Below are 19,453 nucleotides of genomic sequence, written 5' to 3'. Positions count from 1 at the left end.
AAAAGTGCCTGAAGAGATGACTATTTTCTGGACACAGTGGCCCAAGGAGGACAGGACATAGGCAGGCAGACACAGTGCCCTGTGCCTCAAGACACCTGTTTATTGGGGACACAACTCTGCGACAGGGATGACAGAAATCGTACCAAAAATAGCAACGTCTACAGGGCCCCTGGAGGGGCTAGAAGGGTACAGTGCCCCCACCCCCACCCATTGTACAAAAATAAACTCTCACGCCTATGGACCAGCAAAGACTGGCAAAGCTGCCCCTCACCAGGAACACTCCTGCCAGCCCTGGGACCCCGTTCTTTGATCCTCACCCCTGCCACTTCTAAGGCACTGTGACTCTCTTGGGCTGGGTGGGTATCGCCCACCCACCCTCCTAACGCCCTCTGCCCCCTCCACCTCTGGTCCGCCCGGGGCTGGGATATGGGTCCCACGCTGCCCCCTGCTGGCTGCTCTACCCAACTACCTCTAGCGCAGCCCCGCTCCTGCGGGGTAAACTCACTAAGCTAATAGCCCGTAAGAGGGCTCCCTACCTTTCTTGTCCCCCCAGCCCAGGCTCTCCTGAACGCAACAGCCCGGGGCCCTCCTCCCCTTCCTGCGGAGGACTGGGAGGGGTCTCTCCGGACGGTGCTCGGGCATAGGGCGGGGATGCATCGGCCTGGGGCGGCCTTCGGCCCCGAGCCCTGCGGCTGTGGTGCACTTGCAGGTGCAAGGCCATGAGCTCGGGGGCTCCAGTGGCGAAGGGACAGAAGAGGCATCGGTGGAGGGCACCCCCCGGCCCAGCCTCGCCTCCCGGCCCTGCCCGCAGGGACAGGTCGAGGGGTTCGGCCTCACCGCCTCGCCCGTTGCGCAGGGTCCTCCCGGGGCTGGCGGGCTTCCGACGGGACCCCGACGCGGCGCCGCTCGAGGGAGGCCGGGAGCTCGCTGTGCCCTCCACCCAGGTCGCAGGCTGCGCAGCCGGTTTGGCTCCCGACGACTGGGTTGCACCCCGCTGGGAAGCGGGTGGCGGCTCTGGAGGAGGCCCGGGGCCTGCCCCGCTCTTCTGCTCCCGGTGGTGGCGCTGCAGGTGATACTTGAGCGACCCGGACTGGGTGCCCGCGTAGTCGCAGTGCGGACACTTGTAGGGGCGCTCTCCTGGAGGGCGGGGGGTGCGATAGGGCCCGAGTCACAATCACTGCCAGTCCTAACTCGCAATTCACTCCGCGTACAGACCTCCGGGCCAGGAGGAAAACCGCGCCTCTCCCACCCCTCTCGTTTAATTAAGAGGCGTTTCCTAACGATCTCATCTGGACAATCCGAAGGCTGCCGAATGTCATCTCCCGGCGTTTCCCATAGCCCTCTCACCCCCCTTCCTGCCCTCCAGTCCCCTCCCCACCCCGGAGGCTGCCCCCCTCACCTGTGTGCACTCGCAGGTGCACCTTGAGGTGATGCGCTGAGCGGAATGATTTTCCACAAAAGGGGCAGTCCTTGCCGCTGGCCCCCCGGCCCCCTTCAGGCCGGGCCCCTCCAACTAAGAGCCCATTCTCTTCTGCAATACACATATTAAAAGAAGTCAGAGGGACCCTCTGACCTAACCCTATTAGGGCCATGTGTCCCCATACCCACCCACAGGATTGCTTCCCCTCCCAGCCCGGAAGGAAACAGAATGTTTGCAGGAACCTGAGAGGTCTGATTTGCTGTGAGTGGACATGTACCCTCAAAAGGTTGTAAAGCCTCCAGGGGAGGAAAATTGAGAAATAAGAAAATTCTTAAAAATAAGAAATAAGTAACTGCCCTCCTGTCCCCTCCTTTTTAAAAAGGAGGGGACCGGAGGGCAGTGGTGGCGTCAGAGTGCACCCAGGATGCCGAAATCCTCAGAGAAAGGAGACCCTTACGTACCCTGCGTGGCGCTGGACCTCGCCGGGGCCCCCGCAGCAGTCGCAGAGTTCCCTGGGCCCTCGCCTGGGCGTGGGGGAAGTGAAGCCAGAGGGCCCACTGCCCTGCTCCGGGCCCAGGTCTCCTCCTCTGCCTCCACCACCTCCTCTTCCTCGTCTGGCTCCTCCGCGCGGTGCCGGCGAGCCCGGCCTGGGAGAGCAGAGGGCAGTGGGCGGAAGCCTCCAAAGCTGCGGCCAGCCCCAGGCTCAGCGCCCTCACCATTGGGCCGGGCCTCGCCGGCTCGCAGACTCAGGTATCCCAGGAGGCTCGGAGGCTCACGGCGCTCAGCCGGGGTGGGCGCCGGGGCCAAGAGGAGCGCGGGGCCCAGAGGCTCATAGGCCAGCAGGCCCAGATCAGGAGGCTGGGGGGCCCGGGCAGGCCCAGAACCAGGCCCCGGGGCACGCAGTGGGCCCAGCTTGCTGGCGTGCACCTTCATGTGGTTCTTAAGGAACCAGGGCTCCTTGAAGCAGCGGCCACAAACAGGACATGCATGATCGAAGGAGGCCTTATGCTTGCGCATGTGGCCCTTGAGAAACCAGGACTGCGTAAAGCTCTGGCCACACACTTGACAGCGGAACTCCGGAGGCGCGGGGGGCTCCTCGGGAGCAGCAGGCGCGGAGACGGGGGTTGCCTCACGTTCAGGCTCCGGCTCGGGCTCAGGGACGGATCTGGGTTCAGGCTGGGGTGGAGGCTGAGGCTGGGGTGCAGCCGAGGTTGCCGCCAGGGGCCGCTCAGGAGCTCCGTGGGCCGTCAGGCTGTGGTGCAGCAGCTCCTCCTCCTGGCTGGAGCCGAAACTGCACAGGCCGCACTTCCAGGGCCTGTGCAGAATGTGCAGGTGGCGTTCGCGCTCCGCCGCGGTGCGAAACTTGCCTTTGCAGAAGGGGCAACGGAAGGCGGACGACGAAGGAGCCTGGGACCGCGCCAGGCCCTCAGTGGCAGGGGTGGCCTGCAGGCCCCCTGAGCTCCGGGGTCTCCCCAGCCGCGCTTCCCGCAGTAGCGCGCGCTCCTCCAACTCCAGCAACAGGCGCGCGGCGGGGCTTCGCGGGCGCTCAGGCTGGTGCGTGCGCAGGTGCGAGCGCAGCAGGGCCCGCTGCGCAGCACGGTGGCCGCAGTGCGGGCACTGGAAGGCCTGGGCGCCTGGGTGCGCCCGTAGGTGCAAAGCCAGGATAGAGTTGAAGCGGAAGCGCTTCCCGCATACAGGGCAGGGGAAGCGCCGTTCGCCTGTGCGACTCTCAGACCAGCCCACTGCTCCCATCCCCGGAGACCCGGCGCTTACGCCTGGCCCGTTGGAGTAGCGCTGCAGATCCAGTTCGCCGTCGAAGGCCGGTGGCGACGGCGCTAGGTGGCCGCCCGGGGCGCGGGGACGTGAGCCCTGTGGAGAAGGATGTGAGTAGAGCAAAAGGTGGAGAAGGGAGAGCTGTGGGGAAAGCAAGGGCATGGAGAGCCAGAGGAACCCGAGGGAGGGTGGGTCAGGGCCTGAACCACGAACACCGGGTGCCCCTCCCACTCACCTTGGGGAGGCTGGGGGATGAATGGGAATTGAGCTGTTAGGGCCACGAAAACAACTTCTGATAATGGGAGGCCAGACAGAGAGAGAAAGAGAGGTAGGGAGGGGAGGAAGTATAGTTGCAGGTACTCATAGGTTCAGGCCAGAGCTTCACTCACCTCCATGGACCCCCTTCACATTCTTTGGTTCTGAGGAGTGCAGGGAAGAGGAGGAGGAAAAGCTGCTAGTGAAGGCAACAGGTGCTGAAGAGCTAAAGCAAGAGAGACAGATTTGGAGGAAGAGGTGAGCCCTGATTTTCAGCAGTGGGAAGAGTCACCCCGAACCCCAGACTCTTAGCACTCTGAAACCTATCCCTTCTCCTTCCTTCCATCCTGAGACAGGAGGGGGCTGCTGTCTTCAAAACTTGTACTTCTTTATTTGCCCTCAAGTCTCCCTGATAACCCAGATTACTTCCCCCAAATTATTCATATTAAATACCTTGTCCAGAACAACCACTACCACCACCAAGTCGCCCCCCCAACTTCCTCTCCACCCTCGTGGTGGAGAAGACCATCACAGTATATCCTTCTCTCATTTAGGTTGGGCTGTGCAGCTTGAAGAGCAAATGGGGTGGGCTTGCCATGCTCCCCAGTTATCCAAGTGGGACCAGTTGCTCTCAGACCGCTAACTGACCAGCCAGCCAAACATTCTTCCAGGCTCCATAGTTCTTCCTTCTGCCTTTACCCTGTCTTTCTGTCTTTCCCCCTCTTTCTTCCTCCCTCCGCCTGGATTCCTGATCCATTCATTTCCATTCATTACAGAGACTCATTCATGCATGGGAGAGAAACACCTCCCAGCAGCAGAGAGTCTGGAGACAGACAGAGGGGGAGGGGCATGAAGGGGGAGAGAGCCAGAGGGAGAGGGAATGAAGAGAGTTGGGGGAGGAGTGGAAGTTAAGGGGCGCTGCTGGCTTTGGGAAGGGGTTAAAAACTGCAAATACCGGATAGGATTCATCCCCTTGTTTCAAACCTTGGAGCCTGCAGTTTGATGGGGCATCTCAGCCCCTTTGTCCAGGGCTGTTCCAAAGCAGGCTTTCCTCCTCTCTGCAGGGGAGAGGCTCCCTCACACAAGAGGAGGATTACACAGGCTCTGAGCTCAAGAGGCTGGAGTGAGGGATGGGGGGCGGGGCTGGGCCATCTGCACAGATAGGGGCTCAGCACATACTCTGAGCTGGAAAGGGTTAAAGTTCTCCAGGCTAAAATTCTCTGGGCCTGGGATGTACAGAGCTCCAGTTCTGAGGATGAAGAGCAGTGAGAGGAAGAGGACTTGGTGGCCAGTGGGGGGGGGGGGGGGGCGCGGAATCTCCTGATTCTAAGCTGCAGAGGAGGTTAGCATTAGGACTTAGGAGCAACCCCAGAATTAAGATTCATGGAAATAGGCCTAGGAGAATGGACCAGAAATCATCCAGTCTACCTTTCTTACTTACATACAGAATTGTATCTGGTCAAGGCTAGACAAATGTGGGCCTAACCTTTTTTTTTTTTTTTAATTGCCTGAGACAAAGAATATTTGAGATATAAAGAACTTCCTTACAATAGGCATTGTGAAACTGAAATCGGTTACTGAGAAAGAAAGGACTCAGCATTACTTTGCTTAAGGATCTTTAATAGAAGAGAACTGAGCCAGGAGTCAGCCCTGCAACGAGAAAAGGCTCTGGAGATCCAAGGCTTCTTTAATTTTTGACATTTAGTAGATAGGATAAGACTCTATGAAGGGGCAGGTACCTGTTACATTTGGAATCTGCATTATGGGAATTTTATTAAGAGATTAATTAGCAAAATGTCTTTGTCCAAGGATCAGTAAACAACCTCCAGCACCACTTTTAATATCTGTATTTCTGTAGCTCCAAATTAAGGCATCCACCCTCACTTTCTGGATCCTCCAAATAAGCCCCTTTACTGAGACCAAGAGCCTAGCCAAGTTCGCTGAGTAGTATAATGAAAGGTGAATTAGAGTACGACTGAGGGGTGCAAGACTACTGTGGGCCCAGTCAGACCATTAATAGCCCCTGCAATCCTCAGTAAATCACTTAACCTCCTGGTTTACTCATCTGTAAAATAAGAGGGTTGGACTAATTTATACTGATGGTCCCTTCCAGTTCAAAAGTTTTGTGGTTCTGAGTCACAGGACTCTTCTGGACCCCAGAGAGATGCTGAAACAAATGGTCATTCCTTCAGTACCATGGAGAGTGCAGTGGGCTACCAGAGGAGCCACTTTGGCCACCTCCGTACCATAGAGCAATGAAGTACTAGAGGGGCCACATTTGCCATTTTAGCACCACAGATAAGGCACTGAGAAAAGCCAGAGGATTTGTAAAAATTCCTATCTGGAAACCATAGAGGGGGAAAAAAAATAGTGGTACCAGAGGGATTATTTTGGCCTTTTGGATGTCACTGAAAATAGACAGATATAATAGAAAATAGATGTAACTAGAAGAATTTTAATTAGCTATAAGGAGTGTTCTGACAGTTACAGTTTGTACATCCTGGAATGAGTTACTGAGGCATCGTATTTGGGTCCATCACATTCTGTTGCTCTCCTGGGGATTCCCGGAACATCCTGGTGTACAGCCAATCTGGTATATTCAGAGGAAGCAGATGGTGGGGGAGGAGGGGGGAGGCTGGGAATACTGCATGGTCATAGCTGACTAACCTATGGGCACATACTCTGATTCTGAGAAGATTCTAGGGCCCCTAAAACTGCCTATAGGATAGTAAACAAAATACCTCACGGGAGGCTGACCTCATACCCAAGGCAAGTAGAGTAGGAATTGGGCAAAAGCTTCCTCCCCCAAAACAAAACAAAAACAAAAAACCTGCTTTGCACATAGCAGTTTCCAGGATGGAAATCCAGTGATATACAAGAAGGCCCAAATTGAAGCTGAATTCCCAAGAAGGGAAAGTTTCCCCAGAGGGTGGCCTCAAATCAACAGAACCACTGAGACCCTCCTAGGCCCAGTCAAGATCTCCTGAATCATCTCCTCACCAAATGGGGTCCCAAGAACCTGATCCCATGAGTTTTTCTCAATAGGAGAAAGCACTGACAGAGCCCCAGATTTTATGAACTGACTTGGGACCTAGATTATGCATGTATTGCCTGTGGGCAATAGTCAGAGTTTTCTATAGTCATGCCAATTTCTATAGTCAGGCCTAAACACCATCCATGACACTTAGCCAGACAGTAGCACTGACCTACTTTCCACCCCCACTGGGAATCAAGGGTTATCTTACCCTTATTTGGGTTCTATAGGGATGCAGGGCCAGGGATAGGGATCCAAAATCTTTCGAAAGCAACAGGCCAATTCCTTTTATGTGCTAGGAGAGCTGGTGTGGACCATCAAACCTTACTGAGTAGGGAAGGATGGAAGGGTTGGTGAGAAGACTCTTAGAAACAACTGGGACAAGTACATAGAAGCATCTGCTGACTGGAGGACCATGAAGATTGTCCCTCAAGCTTTATGGTTCAAAAGTTTTTAGGGTCAAAGTGTAAGGGGCAAGTGTTCAGGACTTGAAGTATATTTGTGACTAGGTCTCCGCCTCTGGTCATTTCTAATATTGTACTTGATGTTTTTCCCTCTGAGAATCCTTATACCTTCCAAGTCCCCTAACAATCGAATAACGCTGCACTAGATGGAGTTAAAAGGAAAGGGAACTCCTTAGGTGGTCTAGAGTCAAGACCACCTTTATCACACAGACATGCCAGTAGTTCACTTTTATGGTCTCCTCTCCATGGCCCTCTGAACCTCATTGCTCAGGTGGCTCCCCCAAACTGACCCAACAGCATAGCTTGCCCACCTTTTAGATTGAGTTCTTGGGAAAGACTCCTTCCCTCCATCCTCACTGCCCTGAGTTGGGGTTACCGACCTCAGTCATGGGTTTCAAATGTACAGCATGAGGTGAGAGGAAGGTACACCTGCTCACCTACTGCCACCCCACCACAGAGAATCTTATCCCAGGGGCATGTCCCAACTTGACCCCTCTTCTGAAAGTTCTGGAACACCTGGATTTGGGGGAGGGGGCATGTAGCCAGCCCTAAGCCCCTTTAGCTGGAGCTGACCCTAGAAAGGTCAGAGTCTTGGCACCCATATGAACCTCAGTTCTCAGATTAGGGGGTGGGGAGTGGGTAGGAGAGCCTCTGGGAAAATCTCCCTCCCAGAAGTAGATTGGCAAGTAGGGCAAGACCTTTCATCCTGTGCAAGAGGTTCTTCCAGCAGCACCCCAGACCCCTCCCGGGGAAGATAAACCAGAAGGATGATGGGGGACAGGGTTGGGAGACTGGGAGGCCAGGGCTCAGCTACCCGGGCCGGGAGAACAAAAGCTGAGTTGCAGCCGCCTCCGCCGCTGCCGCCGGCCGAGCTCTTTGTGACACTTTGTTTGGGACGCAGAGAGGGAAGCACCCCCCATCCTCTCCCCTCCCCCACCCCCCGCTCCCGGAGAGTTTGGGTCCCTTCCCCCTCCTCCATCAGCCCTACCTGGGCCGGGGGGCACTCATCCACTCTGGCTCCCAGCTCTGCCGCCCCGCACCCCCAGGCCCCTCGCGCCCTGCCTTCGGGCCCCTACAAAGACGCCCGCCCCCCCGCCCCCGCTGGCCTTTCCCCTTTGGTGTCCGCTTTCCCGGCTCCCCCACCTGCCCCCCCTCCCTCGAGGCCCCCCTAGCTCTCCAGGCTTCCGTGGCCGCCGCCCCCACCCCGCCCCCCCAGGAGCTCTGGGCGAAGTTTGCTTGGGGCCGAGCCGGCGCCCCTCCCCCGCCCCCGCCCCCTGCACCTGCTCCGAGCCGGGAGCGCGTAACGGCCCCCCCCTCCGGGAGGGGGGGGCGGGGGCCGGGGGCGGGGGCCGGGTGGCGGAGGGGGGGCCGGGAGTGGGGGGAGCGGCTACTCACGAGCCCCGGGCGGGCGGCGGCGGAGCGGGCGGCGGCGGCGGCGGCGGCGGCGGCGGGCGGCGGGCCGGCGGCGCGGGCGTCAGCGTTACGTGGGGCCGGGGGAGATGCGCCGGGCCCCGGCCCCCCCGCCCCCGGCCCGGCCCCCGCCCCCTCCCCGGTCCCCCGCCCCCGGCCCTGGCCCGCATTGTGTGCGGCGGGAGGCGGCCCGGCCATTAGCATGCGGGGGGCGGCGCGGCGGGGCTGGGAGCCGCGCGGGAGCGAGAGCGGGAGCGGGGCTCTGGCTCCGGGGACAGGGAACTGGGGACCCCGGGAGCCGCGAGAGGCGGCCGCCAGGGGCGGGGTGCGGGCCGTTTGGAGACTGGGGGCGCTGTCGGAGGGAAGGAGGGAGGGAGCGGGGGTGGGGCGCACGGATGATTCCAACAGGAGACTGGAAGAGATTTTGAAAGGTCATCTCGTCCTTCCCCCAGCCTCCAAGCGGACTGCCCCTCCCACCCTAAACCCGGACATACCAGGGAAGGAGCTGGCTCTGCCGCTCTTTCTGCCCCAACATGCACAGACTCGGGAAGTTCTTCCTGGGGTTTTATCTCAAAGCCTCTCCCTTACAATTTCTGTCTCTCTTTTGGGGGAGGAGGAGGGGCGATTATAGAGATAGTTAATGTCTGCCGTATAAGAAACATTATTAAAGTTACTCTCCGGTCCTTTCTCTTCTTGATAAACAATTCCTGCTCCTTCCTCTCGAATTCTATTTTTCCATTCCTTAAGTCACTTTAATGGCTCTTCAATACAACAAATATTTACTGAGTGTTTACTAAGTACCAGGCACCAATGCTCAGCGCCGTGGGGGATGAACACATGAGGGGAATGTAGTACCCTCTCTGGAGGAGATTGTAATCCAGACAGGGACTACAAATTTGTAAGTAGGATACTTAGATTTAATCAATATTTACCGAATGCCTGTTCACATATTTAATAGTATATAATCTTTCTAATAACACTGTGAAATATAATTGGTCTGCATTTACAGGTAAGGGAAATGAGGCTAAAAGAGTCGCTTTCCACTGGCCTATCAGCTCAGGGATACTCAGCCCAACATCTCACATTCTATCAGGCCATTGCCACAAAATAAAATTAATGTGCATAAGGATCGAGGAGGGGGTAGACACACAACAGCTCTCAGGGTCCCTTTAAATGTGATTTCCACTCCCCAGGAAAGAAGAGTGGGCACAGTGTTCCAGTGAGTGTTGGCCCAGCACTGAGCAGGGCAGAAGTGACTTACAAAGGCCACTTGCCTCCCAGGACCCTGCCTCCTGGTACTAACTCCTGGGGGTCTTCTGGCTCAGTCGTCTTCTGTCATCAACAATAATAATAATAGCCACTAACATTTATTGAGCATGTATGTGCCAGGTGCTGGACTGAGTTGGTTCATATGCATTTTCTCTTTTAATACTTAAGGCAATCTCTTGAGATTGGTATTCCCTTTATTGATAAGGAAACAGCGAGATTAAGTACCTTGCCCAAGGTCACCCAGGTAGATCTGGGCTTTGAACATAGGTCTCATTGCCCCCAGACCTCAGGCTCTGCACCAAGATGGACTTTTCCTATTTTTGATGTACAGAATATATATTTGGGCTCATGTGATTCTGCTTATTGTATGAATAAATGACCCCAGCTTAGCTTCTGAATAAACCCTGTAGTATATGAGGTACATCAGTATGACCTCATCAGCACCATTAATGGTTATTATGCACCTACCCTGAGTCAACAACCCTTCACAGTCATATTATTATCCCCCTTTTGATCACTCAGTTTCAACAAACTGAGGTTCAAATTGGTAGAATAATGTATCCAAGGCCACACAGGTCGGAAAGTGGCAGAGCTTGCCTGACTGCAAGGCAACTTCTGTCCCTCAAAAATATTAATTGTTGCAATAGTGTCCTTCCCAAGACTGACCATTTAAGGACCATCTTCTATACATGTCTAGCTGCAGGTTGTCACTGAGTCAAGAGCAATCCCTACTATAAATAGAGCTCTCCATCCACTTAGTCAGTGTCCGATCCAGAGTAAATCCTTCAAGAAAGGAATGAGAGAGGAGAAACTGTCCAGAAAGTGAGAGACAGGAAGCCAGGTCTTGGCTGGTCTTGGGACAAATCTTCAAGCAGTAATGATGGGACTAATTCAGAGGGTAATGTGGGATTTCCCTAGGGAACAGCAAGTAATTTGAGGAGAAAGCCCCCTAAAAAAAGGAGAAAGATTAGATGGAAATGGGGGAGAACTTGGGGCCCAGGGTGGTAGTGTCCATGTATAAGGTGAGTGGATGAGGTGAGTGATCAGAAGAGGAACCCAGGATGGGCAGAGATGGGGTCAGTAGGAAACAGGAACAGAATGAGTTAGGGCTGGGTGTCTCGTGGAGTGAACTGAGGCTGGTATCTACCCAGCACCACTCCCTGGATCCTGAGGCCCTCATAGGGACCTTTGCCCCACCACACCCCAGCCCTGATAGCCTGTCTCTGCCAGGACAACTTTGTCTTCTGCTCTGAGCTACCAGGCCCTACCAGGAGCTCCAGGGCCAGCTGGGACCCATCCCTTTGGAGCAGCTGCTTCAGACTAGGTAAGTGTGAGGCCCTGAGCCTCAACTCCCTGGATATTGGAAGCAGGCAGAGGGGCAGCTGAAAGAGATGTTGCTGTATGTCCTGTCTCCTGATAGGTGCCATAATGAATTTTTCCCAGGCTAGGAAGCACTGAGCTCTAGTGGTCAAGGGAGCCATGGAGGAGAGAGCTGGTCAGCGAGAGCAAGACAGACCCAGCCTTCAAGACAGACCCAGCCTTCGTCTGGAAAAGCTACAGCACTGGGCCAGGCACAGGCAGAGTGGGCACCTCTTGGTGCTGGCGGTGAGGCCAGGCTGCCCCACCCCAACTTGTACCCCAGTTCAATTCCACCCATGTTTAGTGAGCACCTATCATCTGTCTGAAACTGTGCTAGGCTCTGAGTGGGAGGCGGGTGGAGGAAGCAGAATAAACAATGCAAGACCCTTAATCTCCAAGTAGCTTCCATCATGTGGGGAAAACACATAGTTGAGTAACTGAACTTGACATGAGGCAGAAAAAAATTAAATGATATCCCCTTCTTTTATGGCTCTTGGTTGACTACTCTCCACCACTTGGGAGGAAGGAAGGGAATCCCTAACAGTTCTCCTTCAACTACCCTGCACCCGGCCTCCAGGTGAGCCAGCTATGTCTGGCAGTGGCTGTGGTGCCCTTTGCTATCTCAGTTGCCTGCCTGAACTCTGCTTGTCACATGGCCACAGCACTGCCACTTGGGCCTGGCGTAATGGTAAGAACTACCATACGGGAGGGTGGAAAGAAGGTCCTGGGGGCCCCTCCCTAATGGGCCAGAGCTCACCACTTGCCTTTCTCATCATTCAGGGTCTCCTCACTGGGATTGTAACCCTTGAGCTGCGCAGAGCACCCCGTCTCTGGAAGGTGAGAGGGGAAGAGAATGCAGTACTATTCTCCCACCCCCTAAAACACACACACACACCTCAGCCCAGGAAGTGGATTTCTAACTGTTAACTGTGTTAGTTATCTGCCCGTGACTGGTCTAAAAGACTGAGGAGGGAAACAAGAAAGTTAGAGGGCTGATGGTCCCGTTTGGAGGTGGAAGAATAGGAGCTGTTTGTTTTTTTGGGGGGGGTTACACGGGCCTCTCACTGTTGTGGCCTCTCCCGTTGCGGAGCACAGGCTCCGGACACACAGGACCGGGGTACGAACCCGTGTCCCCTGCATCGGCAGGCGGACTCTCAACCACTGCGCCACCAGGGAAGCCCGGGAGCTGAGTTTTGTTTTCAGCTAGGCTACAGGTGGGGCTTGGGGTTGCAGTGAGTCCCCTAGGCTGGGCAGGGCTGAATTAACTCACTGGCAGGTGCACGCCATGATGCTGTTCAATACCTTCAATCTGATCTTGGGCTTCATCGCGTTGGTGGTCGAAGTGGCGAAGACAGCCTTGATGTCTGCCCCAACTGTCCCCTCCCAGGTACAAGTGAATAAAGGAGAATGTGGGGGGATGAGGAGGCCAGAGGAGGGGAAAGGGCAGGGGCAAATAGGTGCAGGGTCCCCTGCAGCACACCCTCAGCCCTATCTACCTACAGCTAGCTGGCTTGCTGGTGCTGGAGCTCAGTGCTGAGGCGTTCACCCTAGGCGGAGTGCTGGTCTCAGCATACTCCCTGTTCCTGCTGAGCCAGAGGAAGCCAGGATGCTGCTGGAGCCAGAATCTGCACTACCAGGAGCTGCAGGAGGTACTGAGGGCAGGGAGGAAGCAGCTAGCTAGCAGTTCATTTTTTCACTGGCTATCCTGGTCGATGGTACTTAAGGGAAAACAGTGGGGCAGCCCGGAAAGGAAGGGGTCCTAAACTGAAACTGGTTGGTTTTCTGGCTTTGGACATTTCTCCCCTAGTGGTGGGTAAGAGTGAATCGGGTATCTAAATGGGGCTAAAAATGTGGGAGAGCATTAGAAATCTGCGTAAATATTGGAAGGGCTATGGGAACACGAGAAAAAAAAAATGCGAGAGGAGGAAGCTGCATCTGTCTGGGATTCCTCATTTCTCACCCTTATAGTTTGCTTGCTTCACACCTGTCTGGTTTTCAGGGTCTCTCAGAATTAGAGGAAGTTTCTGATTTGGAGACTGGTCCCACGGTGGCTAGCAGAGCAAACAGAACAAATGAGTGAGCTGGCAAGAGGAAGCAGACAGGTGTTGCTTTCCTACCCGGCGGGAGCATTCTCCAGACCCTCCTGCACCCCATCCCACCGAACTCAAACTAGATGGAGTCCCCTGAGACCTACTTGAAGTCTGGTGGAGTGCCTTCAATCTTCACTCACACTAGGCCCCTTTCTTTTTCCTCCCCTGCTGCGGAAAGCAATACCTAGACCGAGTTTTAAACCACCTCACCGCCCTGAAAATCTGCCCGCCTGCAGGATATCCTTAAACCAACTTTCAGCTAGACCCATTTTCTCCCTTCTATCCTCACCCTCCTTCCCCACTGCCTCCCCATCCTGCTTCACATATGCCTCATCTCACTGTTTCCAAGATTTCCACCTTTCACAATCCCATCCACTAAAAACCCGTACACGCCCACTCTCTGAAATCAATTCACAACGGGTGCTTTCGTTCTCTCGCTTCGATCCGGTTCCTTTCTACTCTAGCGGAGACTACAAATCCCAGGATGCCCAGCTACCCTGTGGCCCGCTGGGAAATAAAGAACCTTCCCTCCGCGGTAGGGGCGCTGTGCATCGGCTAAGTGACGCGAAACCCTGGAAGTCGGGGCTTAGCTGAGAGTTTCTTCGGACGCGACCACTGGCCCAGCGTGCAGGGAGGAGCCGGACGGGCTATGCTGCGCGGGGGCGCCACCACCCCAACCTCGGTAACGGAGAGCTGATTGTGGGTCTACATTCCTACATCCGGCAGCTTCGGAGACGGGCAGGGCCTGAGGGCTGGCCGTCGGCAGAGCTAGGGTTTCCCAGATGCTGTCGCCGTGCCCCCTCCCACAGTGCCCAGGTGCAAAGTCCTGAGACTTGGAGCGCGCGCGAGAAAGGGGTTGGAGATGATGAGTCAGAAGCCCAGAGCGCTTCTCATCCCCCTCCCCCGGGGCCTACGCGCCTGAGGAGGACGGAGTGGCTGGGCAGACGGGTGGGCAGGAAGAGGGAGGGACACGGCGACCCGACCTAATGTTTCCCGCCTCTTGCGAGCACGCCGGTGTAAGGAGCCCGCGTTGCCGCCACCCTTTCTCTCCAAGGTGGGAGCGGGACTGCGCAGGCTCAGCCTCTCGGCCGACCAGCCGACCTTTGATCCCAGCTGCGGGGCGGTTGCTGAAGTTCTGGTTTTGCTCAAACCCCACCGTTTATGATCTTTGCAAGTGTGCAAGGATGGCAGGCTCAGGTGGGCTTGAGAAAAGCCCAGGAAAACGGGGGCACCCTGTAGCACCAGCCCGACAGCTTACTAGCGGCTAGAAAAACTAGAAGTTGACCAGAGCTGCAGTACTAAGAGAACTCACCCCAAATTCACATAGTGCCCAGGATGGGTGTGCGCCTCACACTCATTTTTGTTCCCACTTGAGAAGGCTTCTTTCCCCTAGAGAATGCTGCTTCTCCGGGCTTAGCCAAGCCCAGGCACCAGTGAGGAAAGAGCGCAGCCTGGCTGCGTTGCCCTGACATTGCAGTGGCGCCAGCGGCAGCTCCTTTCTGTTTGCGACACCTTGGGTAATAGTCGCCCTATGACAAGATTGTGTGACTATTAGTGGGTGGGGACAGTTCTGGGATTAGGCTCTGGAATGGTGAAAACAAGATCTGGGCCTCCCCCTTCTCCTCCTCCCACTCTAAATGCCAGAATAATGGAGAGCTCATCTGTGAAGGACTCAGAATGCTTTCTTCAAAATCAGAAGGTGGTGGTAGCTGAGGAAGCTGGGGGTAAAAATCAATTCATTCTCACTGTCTTCCACTTAGGAGCAACAGCTTTTAGTGATATGATCAGACGTCTAGAAATTGCATTTTAGTTCTTGGAGAAGTTCAGTCACCACGCAGATGAACCTTGTATCAGGTTAGGCTAGGTTATGCTGTGGTAACAATGCCAAAGTCTCAGTGGCCTAAAACTGCAAAGGTAACTCTCACACTACATGTCTAGGGTAGTCTGGCAGGCTGCTCTGCTCCTTGTAGGTGATTCAGGTAACCAAGCCCATGGAGTGCCACCATTTTGAGATCCTATCGTGTAACCATGAGACCAATGCCCCCTATCCCCACCCCCTTCCCCAGTTGTGAAGTAAGCATGAAGAATTGTTCATGGGCTCTTAAATGCTTCTGCCTCAAAGGGATACATATCACTTCCACACACACTTCATGGGCCAAAGCAAGTCATACAGTCGCACGCAATTTCAGGATGGTTAGAAGGGCGATCTCTTCATATGCCTGGAAGGGGAGTAGAAATACTTCATTAAAAGAAGGGGAGGTAGTAATTTGCAATGATTCTTGAACAGCTTAGCAGTTGGAATTCATCCATTCCAGCAGTTATGCCCATATCTACTTCTTTGGTTTTGTTCCATGAACCACTAAAATGAAGTTCTTTTTTATTTATTTATTTATTTTTGTTTGTGTTGGGTCTTTGTTGCTACGTGGGGGGCTTTTTCTAGCTGGGGTGAGCGAGGGCTACTCTTTGTTGTGGTGCACGGGCTTCTCATTGCAGTGGCTTCTCTTGTTGCAGAGCACGGGCTCTAGGCGCATGGGCTTCAGTAGTTGTGGCACGCAGGCTCTAGAGCGCAGGCTCAGTAGTTGTGGCACACGGGCTTAGTTGCTCCGCAGCATGTGGGATCTTCCCGGACCAGGGCTCGAACCCGTTTCCCTTAGCATTGGCAGGCGGATTCTTAACCACTGCGTCACCAGGGAAGCCCCTAAAATGAAGTTCTTAATAGAAATTTTCCTCCCAGAATAATAATGAGAGTCAGGAAATCTAGACTCTGGTTTTGATGTGTAAATTTGGGCAAGTCAGACCTCTCTGAACTACATTTTGCTTAAATGGAGATTATAATATTTACCCTCTCTACTTACTGGAGTACCAAGGCTCAAATAAAATCACATATGAAAAAATACTTTAAAACTATAAAGCACTTCAGAGGTTGAAAGTAAATTGCCTATAGGGACGAGAAGTGGTGTAAATGAGTGAAGCAGATTAGGTATGAGTTAATAGGGAGTGGTGGGAACTATGGCAAACTAGAGAGCCCACATTCTGTTTAAAGACTAACTGCACTCATCTCTACCCTATTGCCATGTGGGACTGTGGGCTTGGTATTGCCATGTTCCAATTTTCCTATAAAAGTCAGAAATTCTGACTTCTTAAATGTGAAATCTTCTGATTTTAAAATGTTGATAACTGATTTTTTAAAAATTGAGGACCAGATTTGGCCTATAGTTCTTCAGTTATTGTCTCTCCATTATACAAACATACGGTAGAAATTCAGGTTTTAGATATGCAATATGGTTCTTGTAGCCCTTGAGACCTGTTCTGAAATTCAAGAGTCTTGGAGAGACTTAACATTAGGTTCTTAAAACCTTTTTTTATCATATCCCTCTCATATTGGTTCTCAGGGAGGGGGCATTTTGCCCCCAGGGGTTATTTGGTAGTTTTTGGTAGTAACAGCTTTGGGGGGAGGAGGAATATATAACCAAAGGAGCATTAGGTGATAAGTTGGAAGATCAGAGATTTAGCCCCAGTACTACTGATCCCCCTTTCCTGTGCATTATCCTCTGCCAACTGCAAGTGAAGACTGTGTGAGACTTGGCCTGTGGGCCTCATTATGCCCACCCCCCATCCCACCCAACACTGCCTATTGCCAGAGTCCCTAGCTGCTCCATGAAAGCATTCTGCTTTGCTGCAATGCTGCCCAGCAACCTCTGTATCTGCCCCTTCATCAGTTTGGCAGCCTCTGTGAAAGTCACTGGTATTTTACTTGAATTGCTGCCCATTGGAACTTCACAAAAAGAAGTGACTGTGACAAGGTTCCTGCTGACGTCAGTTTTTAAAGGCCTTGACCCCTATCCGTGCTTTAAGCATTGGAGAAATATGTGGCTTCATATGCAGCTGAATTCTGTGGTGGTTGGGAAATTCTCCATGTTGATGAATTTTACCCTCATTTCTTTGAAATTCAGTAATGTATTCTGGCCTCGAATACATGATTATAGACAAGTGACCTTTCCCCAATGAAATATCTGCTTTTGCAGATGGTTCAGGTTTTGTGTCCTGGGCTGTGTCCTCTGCTGCCATCTCGTGGCCTCTTTGCTGCCCCGGTCAAGGTCTCACAAAGGGCCTTCCCGCAAGGTAATGGCGTGTGTCATCGGCTTAGTTGGAGAAGGAGTTTCTGCGCATTGCGGGGCGTGCTCCCAAATCCCTCCCCTGCTGTGAATCCACCTGGGCGGCCACACATGCCGCTTGGTGCGTCTCGAGTAGGCTGGAGGCGCAGGGCCCTTCCGGGTCATTCTCAGCCCCTTGGGCCTCTATGTGTTATGCAATCCTGGACTCCAGCCACGAAATCAGTACACTCAACTATCCAGGAGTAATCGGAGCTGACCTCGCCTGCTTGGCCTGATGAATGCCCCGCAGCCTCTCGCCACTCGCCATCCGGGGCTGGGATATTCTTTATCTTAGTGAAAAGAGATGATTACCCCGTCAGGTTTCTGGATTTCGTTTTCTTGTCTAGGCCCGTTTTGGGTTGCTTTGTGTACATGCGCTTCATTCTTGACTTGCCCAGCGGTGCTGCCTCAATTTCGATGTTTGATTGCTGGATTGAGCAGGACGGTGGCAGTGTGTCACTGTTAGGCAGTGTCTCCTATAAATATGACAGGATCTGAGCACTGTAGTGATCAGAGGTCCATCTCCAGGGCACAGGGAATCTAGGAGACTGCCCTAGTAGCTGGGTTACTGGTGACTGAGCAGTGAGTGACTCATGCAGGAGGAAAGGCAGGAAAATTTTATTTGGTGCTAATTTTTTTTCATTATAATAATGTGTTTAAAACCTTCCAATTGTTAAAGTAAACGTGTAGAACTGTCCCTTAGTTGTTAACCCCACCTTTATGCTTTACACGTTTGGCTTCTTCTGGAGAGCCCTGACTCTACCAGGCCCCCCTTATCCCTAACCCCAGAATTGGAGGAGGAAGGGTAAGAGGAAGAGGAAGGAAGAGAGGAGGAGGAGGGGGAGGAGAAACCGCTGCCTTTAGTGTTTGTTTTAATCTGCTTTTCCCTGTATAAAAATTCGGCGGGGGGGGCGGGGCTTCCCTGGTGGCGCAGCGGTTGAGAGTCCGCCTGCCGATTCAGGGGACACGGGTTCGTGCCCCGCTCCAGGAAGATCCCACATGCCGCGGAGCAGCTGGGCCCGTGAGCCATGGCCGCTGAGCCTGCGCGTCCGGAGCCTGTGCTCCGCAACGGAAGAGGCCACAACAGTGAGAGGCCCGTGTACCGCAAAAAAAAAAAAAAAAAAAAAAAAAAAAAAAATTCAGGGGGAAGGGCCTCCTTGTGTGGCCTCCGCCATTTCTTAAGCTACTAAAACTGGTGTGCATAGCCGCTCTTTAAAATTCAGATGCCGCTTACTTAATGAGAGTTGTCTTCTCTTTCTCTTGTTTTTCCTTCTTTGCATACATTTTTTCAGCCATATTTATATTTTGTGTTGCATGTTATTCTTGATTCTACTTATCATCTGAATCTTTGGTTTATTTTTCTTATCAGAAACTTTTCCTGTGTTCTGTCCAGAGGGAATGAGTCGTCTTTGTTGATTCTTGTTTGTTTTTCCTTGCCTTTATAAAGTTTTCTTGTTTATAATATTTTTCCACAAGTCCAAGCTCCCCAGATACGATTTAATTTGTTTTGCTTCTTAATAATTATGTGCTCACTTTATAAGGAAGATGCTCGCTTTATAAGGAAAATGCTTTGCACCCACTCTTATGCTTTAGGTAAAGTGAGAGGACTCAAAGTCATGGCATAAGAGAAACAGGATTGATGTCTTTGTAAATCTCAAAAATAATTATGAGGAAGAGAAGCTGTTCTTTGTGAACCTAAGAAGTGAAGCTGGATCCAATGGTTATGTATTATAGAGAGGCCAGTTTTAGACCAAAAAAGAGAAACTGAACACCTTTCAAAAGATGAGCTGCTTTGAAGTTAGGCTGTCAACCTCTGGGTCTGTTTGAGGTGTTTTGTGCAATGCGCTTCTGCACAGATAGGTTGTTGAAGCAAGTTTTCATATATCACCTGAATGGTTGGAATAGATAACCTTTAATTTCTCCTCCAACACTAAGATTTGGTTTCTCAGCAGTGGTGGTGTTTTTTTTAGTAGACTCATCCATACTCTCTAATCTGAATGACCGGTGCTGGGCGAAAGTGTAAAGTATTCCTCTAGTCCCTAGAACAGAGTTTATCAACTGTGGCACTACTGACATTTGGGTCAGATAATTCTTTGTTGTGGAAGGCTGTCCCTTGCATTGTAGGATGTTTAGCAGCATCCCCGGCTTCTAACCACTAAATAAATACCAGTAGCACTCCTCCCCTTAAATGTGACAACTAAAAATCTCTCCAGACATTGTCAAAT

At 53.0% G+C, this 19,453-nt stretch overlaps 3 protein-coding genes across 4 annotated transcripts in view; 2 read left to right on the top strand and 1 right to left on the bottom strand.

Moving 5' to 3' along the window:
- Positions 1-91: 91 nt before the first annotated feature.
- On the bottom strand, positions 92-8,387 carry ZNF219 (zinc finger protein 219). Its single transcript, XM_082840976.1, has 5 exons — positions 8,342-8,387; positions 3,583-3,674; positions 1,882-3,289; positions 1,400-1,531; positions 92-1,137 (listed from the first exon to the last, which is right to left on the bottom strand). Exons 2-5 carry the CDS (start codon positions 3,586-3,588, stop codon positions 533-535), a joined length of 2,151 nt encoding a protein of 716 aa, XP_082697102.1. The 5' UTR covers positions 3,589-3,674; positions 8,342-8,387; the 3' UTR covers positions 92-532.
- A 2,717-nt stretch (positions 8,388-11,104) lies between these two features.
- On the top strand, positions 11,105-13,064 carry TMEM253 (transmembrane protein 253; the record flags this gene model as incomplete). The annotated part of the gene is made up of 6 exons (XM_082851344.1): positions 11,105-11,230; positions 11,562-11,672; positions 11,765-11,821; positions 12,261-12,371; positions 12,487-12,633; positions 12,984-13,064. The coding sequence occupies 6 exons, from the start codon at positions 11,105-11,107 to the stop codon at positions 13,062-13,064; spliced, it is 633 nt and encodes a 210-aa protein (XP_082707470.1).
- A 594-nt stretch (positions 13,065-13,658) lies between these two features.
- Positions 13,659-19,453, top strand: part of LOC309963006 (uncharacterized protein) — a 41,648-nt gene continuing 35,853 nt past the window's right edge. For both annotated transcript variants that reach the window (XM_082841102.1, XM_082841100.1), the window contains exon 1: positions 13,659-13,756. The gene's annotated coding sequence lies outside the window, so the exon portion shown is untranslated. The remainder of the gene's footprint in view (positions 13,757-19,453) is intronic.

The sequence above is a fragment of the Leucopleurus acutus genome (genome assembly GCF_964270905.1).
Source record: "Leucopleurus acutus genome assembly, chromosome: 1".
Lineage (NCBI taxonomy): Eukaryota > Metazoa > Chordata > Mammalia > Artiodactyla > Delphinidae > Leucopleurus > Leucopleurus acutus.
The sequence above is the reverse complement of the archived record's forward strand: the minus strand, read 5'-3'. Positions and strand labels throughout refer to the sequence as shown.